The following is a 17,046-nucleotide window of genomic DNA, read 5'->3' on the forward strand; positions in this document are numbered from 1 at the left end:
TTCTCATATTCAGATTATTTGGTTTAATTATCCATACATACAGTTGTATATGATATAAAGTATAAATTTTTAAAATGCTTTTTGCCCACTCCTTCCTGAGGGTTACATTCACACTTTTCATGTGTGACTTGTTGTTAATATCTGTCCTTCATCACTGGAGCTTCCTTGACTCTTTTAAATCAGTTTTTCCAGAGTACATCGTTACTCTGTCTTATTGATTCCTCCACTAACCTTGTGTAAGCATTTAGAAATGACATTGGTTGAGTTTTCTCAGGTTATGTATCTTAACCCATTTATTTGTTGTTTAAAATAATCAATACAGATCTTTGTAGTATGAGAGCTTTGAAAAAATTTACATATGAGATGACTACATTTTTGGTTTTGGGGAAAATCTTTGCCTTATATTTGGGCATATATGCGATATTCAGTTTAAAGTAAAGTTATATTTTAGTACTGTGTAGTTAAGAAAAACATTTCCTTATATAAATAGAAAGTTACTAAAGTATATAGCTGACCTTTTTAATAAAAGATGTAATAACAACCAAAAATGTCACCTGAAGTTATTTATAATTTTAGCATTTAAGTGTACTGTGTTTATAAGGTATTCCATGAAAAAGGAGACAACAGAATTTTAAGTCATTGTTCTATGACTTTGTCCTTATATAAACTACTTGAATATAGCATTAAGGATATATATAAGGACTTGGCAGCTGCTCAGTTTCATTACATAATTTTTCCATTCAGGTATAAGAAAGTTTGTAAATAAACAAAACCTTGTTTCTGACTTCTGGTAAAAAGAGTTTATTTACACAACAAAATCATAGGGTGGTGAGTTTTGAAAAACCAAAATAGCTTTTTCTCATCCATATTTGCATTCATCTAGACTCGATTCTAAAACAGTTACGAGCCACCCTTGGATGGCGTGCTGACTCCCTAATTGAAATCTGTGATGTGGCCAGTTAACTGATACTGTGAACTGTCGTGCCGACATCTTTTCTCACTGATTTTTTCACCCAGCCTTCTTTTTTCTCACTGATCCCCACATCCCAGGGAAACATGTAGGCCCCAGAGACCGTGGTGCTGGGTAAGATCTTTATTGTTGGCCACAGGCATATAAGCCCCAGAAGGGCTGTAACCCTATGAGGTTTGAAGAACGTCAGAGGAAGTCTGGTCTCATTTTAAAAATCATGCTACATCACACCTTTCACCCTATTATTGTTCATAGGGGACACCTTTGACCTGCAGTCTCCACCGCTCCTTGCAGTAGACCCCTCCCTGTCACTCATTTATTTTGACATTTTTCTCTGGTTCAGCTTTGAATGTGCAAACATTGCTTTAGAGACACTGGCCAGTTTATGGAAGGCTCAAGTTTCCATTACTTAGAAAAAGATTTCTTGGTACTCTGTCTTTTTGGAAAAGCTCTTGCTAAGGATTTGACAGTTGTGGAGGTGGGACCTTTGGTGGTATTTTACTCACCATGATTGACTTGGTTGCTATCAGAAAGGCAGGGCTGAGATGCAAAGTTGAACTTGAATTTAGGGAAGAAGCTCTGGACTTTTCTTTACCTAAGAGCAAGTGAAATCTTGCCTCACATAATTAGGTTGAGATTTAAGGAGAAAAAATAAAAGAGAAATGGAATGACTTTTTGAAATATAGTATGTTTGTAATTTAAAGTAGTGTTTTTAGATTTGTCTAACAGGAAAAAAGATAGGCAGCTTATGTTCTCTGCTAAATTGTGTATTTTTAAAACCTATCTGTGTTTCTTCTTTTTAAAAAGTCTTTTTTTTTTTCTTTAATCTTTCCAAGCAGTTACACTGGTATAGTTTTTCCATCAGTTATTCCAGCAAATTAGTTTTTTAGGTTGATTTACACAAATTGTTATGTAATAAAATGAGATTAGTGTCCAGTCAGCAATTTTATAACTTTTTACAAAGCTTTTATTATAAGCATCAAAGGTCCTTTCGGAGCTGTCTTCCCCTCAGAAATTTGACCATTGTTTAGCCCATGTCTGAAGGAATATGACATTGTTTCATATACGTAGTCACTTATATGCCATCTCACTGCAACTTAAAATGTGTTTAAAATTGTAGTGAGGAACTTCCCCTGGCAGTCCAATGGTTATTAAGACTTCCAATGGAAAGGGTGCAGTTTGACCCCTGGTTGCGAAGCCACATGCCTTGCAGCTGAAAAACCAAAACATAAAACAGAAGCAATATTGTAACAAATTCAATAAAGACTTAAAATGGTCCACATAAAAAAAAAAAAAAAACTTTAGAAAACAATAAAATTATCTTGAAAGTTAAACTGTTTTGTTGTATACTATCTAAAATCATTTTGTTCAGTGCCAATGATATATACACCACACTTTCAGAAATACAAGTACCATGTATTTAGTGACACCTCTGTTTCCATAGGATGTCAAATTGCGGTTACAACACTACAGCTGAGCTGGTCTGAAAAGATTTTAAGAGAGTAAAGAGACTGCCTTGTGGTTGAACTTTGCCATGTTATCACAACACCTTTCTCTCTCGCTCCTTTAGTAAGGAGAAATAGTTCATTGGAAGTTTGAAAATTATGGAGAAAATTATCAGCCAGCCTTAGTTCTCTCTCCAGTTGGAAGCTCCACTATACACTTAGTATTGTGTCTTGGGAATTTTCCCCAAGAGTTCCACAGTGTAGGACTCTATATAGTTCTGTTCAGCTGTCGTACACTCTTAACACTTGATCTTTGTACCATTCTTACTGGAAAAGACTTTTCAGTGTCAAAACTACACTTAAAAGCTCTCTACTCTTTCTCGGAAGATTTGGTGAAGTAACTACTTGAATTGTAGGGGCTGAAAGAGAAGAGATTTGCATTCAGCTCTCCTATATGCCAGAGACAAGTCTAGTGAGGTTCCAGGCAAATGGTGCTCAATTTGCTGACATCAACCATATTGTAATCATTTTAATTAGAACTGCAGTACATGAATAGTACTAGCCAGGCTAGTAGAGCCACATATGTGGTAAACTGCCAAAAACAGTAGAAATGAGCGGTACAGGCATTTTCTAAATTAACAAGTGTTTATAGGGCCTATTGTTCATTTTTTGCAAACATTTTGACTGTACCCTAAGGTGAAAAACTATAGAGTTTACATTATAATTCTGTGTGTGTGTATCTTCAGGTGTGTGTAAAATCTGGAATAAAACTTCCATGAAACAATATAGTGTGCAGTACACTCTAGCATTTTTAAAATTATATTTCATATTTCAAAAGATGTTAGGGTGACCCCCAAATTAATTTTATGAATCACTTGACTTAAATATCTTTGTAAGCCACTCTTTCTAAGATAACCAAGTCACTGAGAACTATGGGTCAGGGGGAAGCAAAAGTGAAATCTGATTACGTGACTTACAGGGTTATTAAGAGGAGAAAGAATATACAAGTAGATGGTATCCTAAGTGAGAAGATAAATTTTAATCTTTGGTTCTAATGACTTGACTGACAGTGAAATGAAAGGGACTAAAAAACGTGAATACTGTTTGGGTAAACAAAAGAATTTCTGCTGGTATAAACATAGCGGTTTTAATATCAGAAGGACATTATGGTTATTAAGATTGTGTCATTTAATATTATTTATTATAAAAAGAACCACTCAGTACTAAAAGGGATTTGGAGTTCATCTGATTCAAGCAAACCCAGGTGTTATTCACATTTCCAGATGAGTAGATGAAGCCAAGAGGGTAAAGGACTGTGGTGAGTTGGGGTGAGCAGTTGGAGTGGGTGCCGGCCAGAGTGGCCTTCAGTCTTCTGTGACAGTACATTTTCACACTGCTTCTCCAAACAGAACTACTTCCCCCAGTTTTAACCTGTTGTGCAATTTTCTGTTTACAGGAAGATATTCCTCGTCAGCTCGTCTACATTGGCCTTTACCTCTTTCATATTGCTGGAGCTTATCTTTTAAAGTGAGTTGGGATTTTTCTTGGGTGTGCTTATGGACTGGGCAGATAGTATGCTGCTGCTGCTAAGTCACTTCAGTCGTGTCCGACTCTGTGTGACCCCATAGATGGCAGCCGACCAGGCTCCGCCGTCCCTGGGATTCTCCAGGCAAGAACACTAGAGTGGGTTGCCATTTCCTTCTCCAAGATAGTATGCTATTCTGTCTTAATTCGTAATTAATCTTTTCATTTTAAATGTGTTCTTTTAACAGCTTGAATCATCTAGGACTTGTGCTTTTGGTGCTACACTATTTTGTCGAGTTTCTTTTCCACATTTCCCGCCTATTTTACTTTAGTGATGAAAAGTATCAGAAAGGGTGAGTCTTTCAACCATTCTGTTTTTTGTATAATTAAAGTCAGTGCCTATGTTGCAACGCACCAGGCTATTGCCAGGGTCCATACTATGGGCAGTTATGTTGCTTTATAAACAATTGAAGGTGGTATTTTGTTCTCTAAAATAGTCTTTCTTAACTTGAGAGAGAGTATATTGGAAATTGTAGTTTTGAAGGTTGAGGGTTTACTTTTCTGATAGAACTTTTCATATCTTGTTTAGTGCACATTGTTCTTTAGGAGAAGGAATAATGAGGAAAAGTGAACTTTCAGAAGAAATTGAAATAATAGATTATAAAGCCTTAAAGATACAAAAATATTTTGATGGGAAAATTAAACTTGGACAGCATTGAAGTAATATGTCTTGTAAAGAGCCTTGGGAGGAAAAAAGGGAAACAAGGACTCTCATGAGAATTGAATACACGGTCTTTGCTTTTATTCAGCCTTTTCCAAAATTGTTCTATATACCAGTAGTTCTGAGAATCATTAATAGTTGTCATAAACATAAACAAAATCAGCTAAACAAAAAAATCAAATATTTTTTTAACTGAACTTCTAGAACCTGAAATATACTCATATGTTATACAATTTACAAGAATGTGATACAATACGAAGCATTTCCCTAGCATTTTATTTCAGAATCCTTTTTGCAGAACTGTAAGAAATGCTGTTTTAATACGCATTTACTTAACAGAAATCTGATTTCTACTAGAATCTTATCTTTGCAATTTTGTGAATCTGACTTCATTTTTTTCACAGATTTTCTCTGTGGGCAGTTCTGTTTGTTTTGGGAAGACTTCTGACTTTAATTCTCTCGGTACTCACTGTTGGCTTTGGCCTGGCAAGAGCAGAGAACCAGAAGCTGGATTTCAGTACTGGAAATTTCAATGTGTTGGCTGTTAGGTAGGGTTGATTTAACAGTTTTCTCACCTTGCCCTACAATGTAGTATGTATTATCAATTTAAAATATGAATTGTCTAAAATATAGAGGTATAATTATGAGAGGTAGGGGAAAATATTTGATTTGATTTCATACTTATTGCAATTTCATGTATAAATTAAAGTATTAATAATAAAGCATTTAGATACAAATAAACTTACAAAACAGAAAGACTCACAGACTTAGAAAATGAACTTATGGTTACCAGGGGGAGGGGATAATTAGGGAGTTGGGGATGGACACGTACACTCTGCTGTATTTTAAATGGATAACCAACAAGGACGTACTGTATAGCACAGGGAACTCTGCTCAATGTTCTGTGCCAGCCTGGATTGGTTGGGAGAAGGATTTGAGGGAGAATTGATACATGTATATGTATGACTGGGTCCCTTTGCTGTTCACCTGAAACTACCACAACATTTTAATCAGCTATACCCCAATAAAAAATAAAAAGTTTAAAGTTTGAAAAAAATTACTAAAGCATTTCTTTAACTTCTGGGCTTAATTATTGTGCTCAGTCACTTTAGTCATGTCCAACTCTTTGTGACTCTGTGGACTGTAGCCAGCCAGGCTCCTCTGTCCATGGCATTCTCCAGGCAAGAATACTGGAGTGAGTTGCCATGCCCTCCTCCAAGGGATCTTCCCAACCCAGGGATCAAACCTGAGCCTCTTGCATCTCCTTCAGTGGCAGGTGGATCCTTTACCACTAAGCCACCTGGGATTAATTATTAGTGGGGTAATTATTCATTAATATAATACTTGTCAATATAGTGGGAATTTAGCACTAAATTAATACTGTCAAAGCAAGAGAGACTACTTTATTCAATGGCATTGCTTGGGTACATGTTAATTTTCTGTTTATTTCTTTGTATTCTCAGAATTGCTGTTCTGGCATCCATTTGCATTACCCAAGCATTCATGATGTGGAAGTTCATTAATTTTCAGCTTCGAAGGTGGAGAGAACATTCTACTTTTCAGGCACCAGCTGTGAAGAAGAAGCCACCAGTGACTAAAGGCAGGTCTTCTAGAAAAGGAACAGGTTTGTACTCAGTAAACAGTAAAAAACCTGAAGTAGAAAACACTTTTTTCATGTTTTGAGGTCTTATTTATAATCTTATTAAGATTTAAAATCTTAAAAAGAAGAGTTAATTCTACTTACTAGCAAAATTAGAAAGAAAATTATTTTGCCCCATCTTCAGTTTGGTGGTTCCCTCGAATCAGTTATTGCCCTCAAAAGCCATCCACTAAAGTTCTCTCTCGCAAGTTCTGCAGACTTGGTGACTTTGAGCCCCTCTTAGACCAATGTGTACATGGGCAGTTTTAATGAGTGAGTATCCTGAAGAGTGATAGTACTTTCAGACATCTTACTCATATTTAAAAAACAAGACCTCTTTCAGCTCCTTTCCATCTGCCCTTTAGTCCCAGGAGGAACAGCTCTTTTATAATTCCTGATTGTTTGGCCCTTAATCTTTGACTTTGCATCTCACTTTTTCTCCTTCTGGCTTTTGATTGAAAATGCATTGACAGTGGAATAATTTTTCAACTTATAGTACTATGGTTGGAACTGTAAGATGAGAAATTCCGTTTTAAAATCTTTATCAGCAGTGGTGGTTTGCTCCTTTTGTGTCTTTGTATCTGATAGTTTTATGTCCTCCAGTCTTGTCCTTATTCAGGTTTGTATCAGCAAGTCTTGACCCTTTGCGTGTCATATGAATTTTAGTGCATCTTGGTCAGTTTCCACACACACACGAAAAGCTTCACTGGGGTATTAGGTTGGTATTACATTGACTCCATAGATCAACTGAGGGAGGATTGAGTATTTCAACCCATGAACATGATGTGTGTATGAACATCCAGTCTTTCACCTTTAAGTATGGTGTTACGTGTGTGTGTGTGTGTGTGCGCGCGCGCGCACGTGTCTGCAAGTCACTTCAGTTGTGTCCGACTCTTTGTGACCCTATGGACTTTAGCCCACCAGACTCCTTTGTCCATGGGAATCTCTGAGCAAGAATACAAGAGTGGGTTGTCATGCACTCCTCTGGGGCATCTTCCCAACCCAGGGATCGAACCCATGTCTCTTAGGTTGCCTGCATTGGCAGATGGGTTCTTTACCACTAGTACCAACTGAGAAAGTCCCAAACATGCTATATACCTCCCACTTATATAGAGTATCTCTGATTTCTCTCAGTAATGTTTTTTAATAACTGCTTTATTGGAATATAATTCGTACATGAGAAATTGACCTTTTGAAGTGTACATTTCAGTAGTTCTTAAGTATATTCACAAAATTGTGCATACCACTGCCTAATTCCAGAAGATTTGTATCACCCAGAAAAAAACCTCATGCCCACTAGCAGTCATTTTCCATTCCCTCCTTTCCTCTGCCCCTAGCAACCTCTTACCTGTTCTCTGCCTCTATAGATTAGCCTTTTCTGGACATTTTTTTTTTACATAGCACGTATTTAAAATTTATACATATCATACGTGCTTGTGTTGATCCTTTCCATGGCCAAATAATAAACGAGTGTATGAAGATACAGTGTGGTGTTTATCTGTAAATTGATGAATATTTGGGTTGTTTCCATGTTGGGGCTACTATAACTAATGCTGTTAATATTCATGTACATATTTTGTTTGAACACCTGGTTTTTGCTGTTTGGGATACATACCTAGGAGTGGAATTGCTGGGTCATATCATAACTGTATATTTAACACTTGGGAGAACTGCTAAACTGTTTTCTGAAGTATAACATTGTATTACTACATTCATCATTTCACATGTTGATATCCAATTGTCTGTGCACCGTTTGTGAAAAAACTAGTTTCCATTTAATTGTCTTGATATTCTTGTTAAAAAATCAGTTGATCATAAAAGTAGTAATTTATTTCTGGCCCTGTTCTATTCTCTTCATCTGGATGTCTGTTCTTATGCCCTTGTCTTGATTACCATAGCTTTGTAGTAAGTTTTGAAATCATGAAATGTGAGTCGGCCAGTTTTGTTTTTTTCATGTTTTGGGTATTCTGGGTGCCTTGCATTTCCATACAAATTTTAGGATCAGTTTATTGTTTTCCCACAAAAAAGTCAGCTGGGCTTCATTTGGAGTATCTTGGGTCTATAGATTGCCTTGGAGAGTGTGAACATAGATGTCTTTATGTCTTTTGGGGTCTTCTTTAATTTTTGCAATTAAATTTTATAGGTATCAGTGTATAAGTTTTGCACTTCTTCATTAAATTTATTCTTAAGTATTTTATTCTTTTTGATGCTGTTGTAAATAGAATTGTCTTAATTTCATTTTTGAATTTTTCATTGCCAGTGTGTAGAAATGCAATGGAATTTTTGCATACTGATCTTGTATCCTACAACATTGCTGTACTTATTGGGTTTTTTTTTATTTTATTTCATTATTTAATTGCATTTGTGTGGATTTCTTTGCATTTTCAATATACAAGCTCTTGTCACCTGCAAAGAGATAGTTTTACTTTTCCCTCTTCAGTCTGGATGCCTTTTATTTCATTTTCTTGCCAAATTACCCTGGCTAGAACCTCCAGAACAGTTTTGAATAAGCGAAAACAGACATAGGAAAACATCCAGTCTTTCACTTTTAAGTGTAATATTACCTGTGAGTTTTGCCTAAATGGTCTTCAACATGTAGAGAAAGTTCCCTTTTTTCCTTAGTTTGTAATTTTTATCATAAAAGGATGTTAGGTTTTATCACTTGCTTTTTCTGCAACTGTTGAGATCATCAAATGGTTTGTATCCTTTATTATTATCATGCAGGTGTGCTCAGTCACTTTAAGTGTGTCTGACTGACTTCCTGTGACTCCATGGACTGTAGCCCACCAGGTTCCTCTGTCCATGGGATTATCTTGGCAAGAATGTTGGAGTGGGTTGCCATTTCCTCTTCTAGATTATTATCATGGATTATATTAATTGACTTTTTTAACGTTAAGCAAACAGTGCAATCCTGGGATAAAGCTCACTGACTGGTAATGTACATAATCCTTTGAATGTCACTTGATTTGACTTGTGACGATTTTTATATCTATCTTCGTAAAGAATATAGATATGTATTTTTGGTAATGTATTTCCTGGCATAAACCCAAGTTGATGATATTTCTTTTGCTGGATGGTTTTTTCAATATTAGAATTTTTGCATCTGTGTTCATGTAAAAGATTAGGCTAAAATTAGCCCTTTTGTCAGGTTTTGATAGAGTTTTGCTGACTTTATAAAAGGTATTGGGCAGGTTTGTCTTTCATGTAATGCCAGCATCATTTCTTATATAAATGTTTGGAAGGATTCACCAGTGAAGCTATCCAAACTAGACTTCTTTATAGGAAGGTACAGATTTACATTCTTTAATAGATAATAGGATTATTCAAATTTTTTATTTCTTATCATTTCTCTTTTGGTAAATTGTATTTTTCAAGGATTTATCCATTTCATCTAAATTTATAAAATGTATTAATATAAAATTATTCATAGTGTCTACTTATTAATGCCTGTAAAACGATTCCCATTTTCCACTTCCCATGTTAGTAATTTATGCCTTTCTCTTTTTCACTTCCATCAGCCAAGAACCAACATTTGTCTTCTTTTGCTGATTGTCTCAGTTCTGTCATTGATTTCTGTTCTTATTTCCCTTTCTTTGGGTTTAATTTGCTGTTTTGTTATTTGTAGCTTTGTTAAAATGAAACATTGATTTTATCCCTTCTCGTGAATTACGTGCAGTTAAGGGCCGACTTCCCTTTCAACAGTGCTTTACCCTTATTTCACAGGTTTTGATATGTCTTTTTCATTATCATTCAGTTTCAAACATTTTTTTATCCAGTTGTGATTTCCTCTTTGACTCGTGGATTATTTTTAAGTACATTGTGTAGTTTACAAATATTTGGGCGTTTTCTAGTTTTTCTAGTGATTTCTACCTTCCACTGTGGTTTAAAAACATACTCTGAATGATTTCAGTTCTTTGAAATTTGTTGAGACCTTCATTATGTCTCGTCATGTGCTCAGTTTTGATGACTGTTCCCTTTGGACTTGTTAAGGATATGTATTGTGTGTTTGTTGAGTGTGTTGTTCTGTAGGTAGGCATCAGGTCCATTTGTGTGGTCCAGTCTTTTGTGTATTTACTGACTTGGTGGAAGGAGTTCTGCTTGTTCAGTCAGTTATTACAAAAGGTATTAACCCACTTCTCCTTGTAGCTTGTACGTTTTTGCTTTAAATATTGTGAGGATATATTACAGGTGCATCAAAGTTTAGGGTTGTTATAAATCCCTGTGGAATGTGTCCTTTGTTATTGTCACATGTCCATCTTCATCTCTAGTTCGTCTGAATTCACTCTAGCTCACCAACTTTCTTGTAATGTTATATCATGGTGTACCTTTTCCTATTTCCTTTTCTAAAGGAAAAGGTGTACCTTTTCTACCTTAACCCTTTTCTTGTCCCTAAATATAAATTGTGTCTCTTGTAAGCAGTGTGTAATTTGATTTTAGTTTTTTCATCCAGTCTGACAAAATTGTTCTCTTTTTTGACAGTTATACTATGATGTGCCTAAGTTTGATTTTCTTTGTGTGTATCCTGCTCTGTGTTGTACCTAGCTTCTTGAATTTGGCTTGGTTTCTTTTACTGTTTGGGGGAAATTCTTCACCATTATTTCTTCAGATATTGCTTCTGCCCCATTCTCTTTCTCCTGTCCTTTGGGAATTCCAGTACATGTGTTTAAACCCCTTTACCCTGTCCTTTTATATCTTTTCATGCTTTTCTTTTTTTTTCATCCTTTTTCTTCTGAGTTTCAATATGAGTATTTTTTTCTAGTTCACTAATCTCTTCTGTTGTGTCTAATCTGCTGTTAAATTTTTATTAAATTTATATTTTTAGTTGTGGTATTTTCCAGTCCTAGGATTAAAGATCTTTGAGTCCTTGGATGAAGCTACTTGTCTTTGCATTTATTTTTATTAGTCATTGTTCTATTAATGTTCCTGTCTGAGAGCTCCACATCTGGCTCATCTGAGGATCTATTTCTGATATTTTTTTTCTCTTAGTTTTCAGTCATTTGGTCTTGTTTTCTGACACACCTGGTAATCTTTAATTGAATACTGAATGTTTTGTGTAAAAGAATGTTGATACTGTGGCTGCATCAATAGAAACTCTGGATTAAATGTGAGTGGATCATTCTATGTCACTGAAGCCGATCTATTTCCAGTTTGCCCTTATTCCTAGGACATCAGCTGTTTCTAAGGACTTTCTTCTCTGACAGGCACTGAATACTTATTTTTATCTCCCTGTCATTGTGAGACATCCCAATTCTCTGTGTAGCTTTTTGTTCACAGAGTTCCTTTCTCCTAGGTTTCTCTGAGTCTTGCTTGGTGTGTGTGCACATTTGTGTGTGTGTGCGTGCTGTGTGCTCATTTAGTAACTGGCAAGTCCCTTGGAGGAGAAGTACACTTAGCTGACTTGTTTTTTCCCCCAGTGCCTTCAAACAGCCATTTTTATGTTCTCCTTTTATGGGTATTTTAGGAGGGAGGATTGGTCTGACATCAGTTATTCCACCCTAGCTTGAAGAAGGCAGTGGCACTCTTAAACATAAGAGTTACACTAAATGCCAATTTTTTAGTATGTTGTAAAGAAACATATCCCCAAGAACCTCCCTTGTCTGCTGTCCAGTGTAAAAAATATTCCTGTTTTTCTATGAAGGTGTTGCTTTGCAGACTTTTTTGTATAATTCTTGTTAGTTGTTTTCCAGAGTTTCTGTCAGTTTTCTTGCTTTCCTTTTTTTGAACTATTTTTTGAGATATAATTGACATATATCATAATTCCTTTTAATTTGCTGCTTTCAGTTTATTGTGTTTAACTTGTTAGCAGGTTTTATGATTGGTTAAATACTCGAATGGATTAAGCACTAGTAAGTTTCACCTAAGGGCATAGGTGAAATTTTCTTTTCTGAAGGTACCTTTGTGTATAAAAGATATGTTCATTTACACTTATTTATAAAAGAAAGTAATCCTGATTTTTTTTTCTCTTTTCAGAAAATGGTGTCAATGGAACAGTAACTTCAAATGGAGCAGACTCTCCCCGTAATAGAAAAGAGAAATCTTCATAATGAATTATAATCTAATTGATTAATGTCCCCAAAGAAATCTGCTTTTTACTATATCTTTCAGCACTAGAGATTTTTTTCTGTTCCTGAAAATACATTTTCTGCTCTTTGATTCTTGCTACTATTGTATTGTTTCATGCATTTTTTTAAAGGGCATTTGAGGGGAGGATGATTCCTATGAGTGAAAAAAATGTTTTAGCTTAGACTAAGCTACCTGCCTTCAAAATAGCTTAGGGACCACCATCATATTATATTTTATTTTATTTTGTTTTTTATCTTTAAGCATTTTTCTAATGATTTGAAGAGATAACTATTTACAAAAATTATACATATCAGTGATACAATTTCTTGCTCTCACCAATTTTTTATATTAAGCAAGATGGCCTGTTCCAGCAGGGTCATATTTTTTAAGTTATCTTTCAGGGCAAAATGGAAATAATATAAAGTTGGATGTCAAATTTTAATATGTTTTCAGTGTTCTCTAATTTTTAGAAATTTTTGTAGCCTTTACACTTGGGAAAAAGATTTGTAAATTCACCAAAATACTTGTGTGCTTTATTTTATAGTGGTTGTTAATGTTACATCCCCATTTTTTTAAGGAAAAAAAAACATACTTTTGGTTACAATGTGTGGAGATATATTTCCATGTATATTGAATCAAAATATCTTACCATAAAAGTACTTGTGAAGTAATACTTTCTTGTGCGTTTTCAACACTTGTAAACTGGAAATCAGAAAACTAAATGTTTCCTATAGAGAAGAAAATTTGACCATAGCCCTTTTTGATATGTTTATTAAATAATGATTCTTAATGGGGCTTGTCATAAGTTTGATATGCACAGGATCTTAGAAAAATACTGTTTAACCTTAAAACCCTTTTAAAAAATAATGCCTACTTGATTTATATACATGAAAAGGATGTCAATATTTGGAAAATATTTAATGCACTAACCTCAAATTGAAAATTCAGGTGGATAAATAGTCTTACAAAAGACAGTGCTTTATGTTATAACTGTAGCTTTGGTTCCATCCTTATTTGAGAAACCATTTATCTGTATAAAACATATTTTTGGATAAATATATATATATATTTGTATCTCTACAGAAAGGCTCTAAAAACCATTTGAGTAAAATATTTGGTTCCCTTTTCTATAATTATCCTTTCAAATCTTTATAGCTGTCCTTGGGTTTTTGTCATCTTTACAAGACACATATCGCTCCTTTCAGTGTTCACATCTTGCTCCCCACTTCTCACTTCTGTCACCAGCTAATGTTTGCGCCATTTTTAGTATAAAAGTTGCAGACCTGGTCGCTCTGCAGTTTAATGAGTTGCCATGCTGCTAGAAAGTGCTTTCTGTTTCCAGCTGTTTACCTACTTCCTGGAAAAAGTAGTAGCTCTCTGTAGCATCATGGAGTTTCCGTGGAACCAAATCTCTGCCATTAAAAACTGGCCTTATATTGAACTATACGTTGAGAAATCAATCAGAATAAAAATTTTTACTTTCACAAGCTGCATCTTGAACGTTTTCTTTGTTAGCAAATTTTACACTATTTTTAGTGTCTTATTCATTAAAAGGTACACATTTATTTTTATGTGAAAATTTTTTTTTAATACTTATTTTTGGCCGCACTGGATCTTTGTTGCTGTGTGTAGACTTTGTGTAGGTGCAGCAAAAGGGGACTACTCTCTTGCAGGCTTCTCGTTACCGTGGCTTCTCTTGTTGGGAACATGGGCTCTAGGATGCACCGGCTTCAGTAATTGCAGCACGCCAGCTTAGTTGCCCTGAGGCATGTGGTATCTTCCCAGACCCCAGGGGTCAGGGCCATGTCTCCTGCATTATTGCAGGTGGATTCTTAACCACTGGACCACCAGGGAAGTCCTATACACATGTTTAAAAAGTATACTTTTGATAAACATTTAGAATAGCCTTTCCTCCAAAGTAACACGTGTTCTACCAAAAAGCATGATTAGTTTCATGTATTATTTATGAGAGCATGTCTGGGAAAAAATGGTTTATAACCAAATTCAGGCACTGTTGGGCTAAACAAACTTAAAGTTGTGTCTTTTTTACTACCAGACTGGTCATCCTTTACATGCATACGTGCTTCCTGACACACCTAGAATGACAGCAGTGGGGACCCAAGTTGACGAAACTTCTTTCTATGAAATTACAACACTTGCTACAGGTGCTGCAAACACAAACAGCATATGCTATGGGTTTTGATGGGAAGCCGTTGGCATTATAAAACACACATATATGCACCAGTGTACTTGTAAAGAGTAAGCCCTAGATCCCCTCCAAGCAAAGTTTCCCTACAGGCCCCCAGAGGCTGCGTGTCACCCAACCTCTGTCACACTCTGAATCCTGGGGGGAGCATCACGGAGTGACCTTGAATTAGTTGCTTTGCCACTCTGGGGGTGTCTTTCCCTCCGTAAGATGCCTTCTTGCCTGCATTTTAGGATATGGCTGTGAGTGGCCCAGGTGGACTCTTCTGGAAAAAATGGATTAACAGTCTTCTAAAATTAGTTGTGCATAGTCTTTAAGTTCAGAACTAATCCTGGAGCAATGCTTGTGTAAGTGAGAGAATGGGAGAGAAACTTGTCACACAGATGTGGGCAATAGCTAATGATACCCTTTATCTCCAAGGTGTTGCCAGATGTTTTCACAGAAAACTAGTTCTGTGGCCTGTCTACAATCAATAAAAATCAGTTGATATTGATCACCTGTTTGCATTTTTTAAAGAGCAACCTTCAAAGTAACCCTGGAGGAAATTCTCGGTTAGTGCTTAAACAGATGTTTTTCCCCTAAGAGATGTTTTTCACCGTAGGTGTGATACTTGATTCAGTTACAAAGCCTCATCTACTATAAAACTTCAACACAAAAGATAATGCAGAGTAGAAATTAGCTAGTGTTGAAATAATTATAAAGACTTAGATAATTAAAGAATTAACTAAGGGCCTGAAGAGAGTAAAGGGGGTTGAACTGAGTACATGTTTTAGAAGCCCTGGGTATACAGCTCAACCCACTAGAATGGAAGACAAGAAGACAAATCTACAGCATAGGGAACTATATTCAATATCCTGTAATAAACCATAATGGGCAATTATTTGAAAAAGAATATAAGGACTTGGAGGTCCAATGGTTAGTGGTTAAGACTGCTTCCAATGCAGGGGGTACAAGTTAAATCTTTTGTAGGAACTAAGATCCCACATACCATGTGGTGTGGCCAAAAAATTTTTTAATTAAAAGAACAAGAATGTACATAGGTATAAATTAATCACTGCTGTACAACACAGAAACTAACACAACACTAAATTAACTGTACTTCAGTAATAGGGCTTTGTCCATCTGATTACTGAACACTGTGTAAAGCCATTAGCTGTTCACATTAGGCAGCACCCACCTATGACTCAGCTCTATCCTATGAAGACAGCAGAGAGCCCAGTCTTTAAAAAGAGAAACTAGTCTTACCTAAGCATGATTTGCTTAACAAAAAGCTGCACTAGGTACCTGGGTGTCACACATCAACCACCTTTATCCAAAATTCAAGGGAAGGCTAAGCCAATTTGCATAGCTTAACTATTTTTGTGAAAAGATTATTACTACATTTGCTTAAAGCTGAAATCAAACATTTTGTGTTCTAAAAAAAAAATTTAAGAAGCTTAGGTTCCATCACATAATTACTAGTAACTTTGCATTTACATTGGCCAAAGAAATCTCTTATTTTGAAGGTCCAAACTTTAATGATAACTGCCTGATTTTCGTGAACATTAGTAAGTACATTGTGGCAAAACTAGAAGGGCAAACTTCAGATCTTGACTTCTCCACCCATCAGTTCTATATGATCTAGTTAACATCTGTGACTCAGTTTCCTGAGAGTGACAGCACTGTCCCCATGAAGTAATTCTAAGAATGGATTGTGCGTAGCTCCATGCCTGATGCCTATCAAATTTATTAGCTCATAAGTTTGTGACAAACAGTTCATGGAATGAATGGCTCATAGTATTACTAAGTAATTTTAGTTGTTAACTACTTTTCCCTGTAAGACCTCATTGCATGAGGCTGATGAGTACTTGCTCACTGAGCAAGGACAGTGCTCCATGGCTGCTGCCCTTGAGCTCGGGGGCCAGCGATGCTGCAAGAGATGTTCAAGTCACCATCACAACATATAGTCATTGGAAGACTACATGCATGCTTTTACCCAACATGAATGTTCATAAAACAAACTTTCAAGTCTGTATTGAATTATTTACATTTATGTGATACAATAATCAAAAAAGCAAATAGTATGTGTAATCTCTAAAGAATGATTTTTTAAAAATCAGATACCTATGGTTATGAAACTATACATTCATTTAGATGGCATGTATCACTTCCAGAGAGCTATTAGCTGCTTAGAATTGCCTTACCTTCTAACAGAAAGATTCAAATTCCATCAGGTAAATGAGCATATTTACCTAGGAAAGGAAAAGCGTGTATTACAAGATAGTGTTTATCAAGAAATTTGAGCTGATCTCATAAAATGTCCTAGAAATTACAACTGGACTTGAGGTCCTAGATGTAGCAGATACCCAAGTGTGGATAATAAATGAAACAGACCAAACTCTGAAGACTGAGGTTGCTACTCTTGTTATATGTTGGTTGACTGACTTCTGGACTAATAGTTTCTTCCTCCCTCAAATATGAGAAACTATGGTAATACTC

The 17,046-nt window shown here is 35.7% G+C and overlaps 1 protein-coding gene across 2 annotated transcripts in view; it reads left to right on the top strand.

Annotated features, from left to right (window-relative positions):
* The window catches only part of TRAM1 (translocation associated membrane protein 1), a 31,775-nt gene extending 17,926 nt beyond the window's left edge, over nt 1-13,849 (top strand). For both annotated transcript variants that reach the window (XM_055432026.2, XM_055432025.2), the window contains exons 7-11: nt 3,872-3,942; nt 4,188-4,292; nt 5,065-5,208; nt 6,124-6,284; nt 12,270-13,849. In XM_055432026.2, the coding sequence (XP_055288001.1) occupies nt 3,872-3,942; nt 4,188-4,292; nt 5,065-5,208; nt 6,124-6,284; nt 12,270-12,343 (555 nt within the window). In that variant the 3' untranslated portion in view covers nt 12,344-13,849. The remainder of the gene's footprint in view (nt 1-3,871; nt 3,943-4,187; nt 4,293-5,064; nt 5,209-6,123; nt 6,285-12,269) is intronic.
* The last annotated feature ends 3,197 nt before the right edge of the window (nt 13,850-17,046 follow it).

Source organism: Moschus berezovskii, chromosome 16 (genome assembly GCF_049115385.1).
Source record: "Moschus berezovskii isolate FMDL1 chromosome 16, NW_MosBer_1.0, whole genome shotgun sequence".
Classification (NCBI taxonomy): domain Eukaryota; kingdom Metazoa; phylum Chordata; class Mammalia; order Artiodactyla; family Moschidae; genus Moschus; species Moschus berezovskii.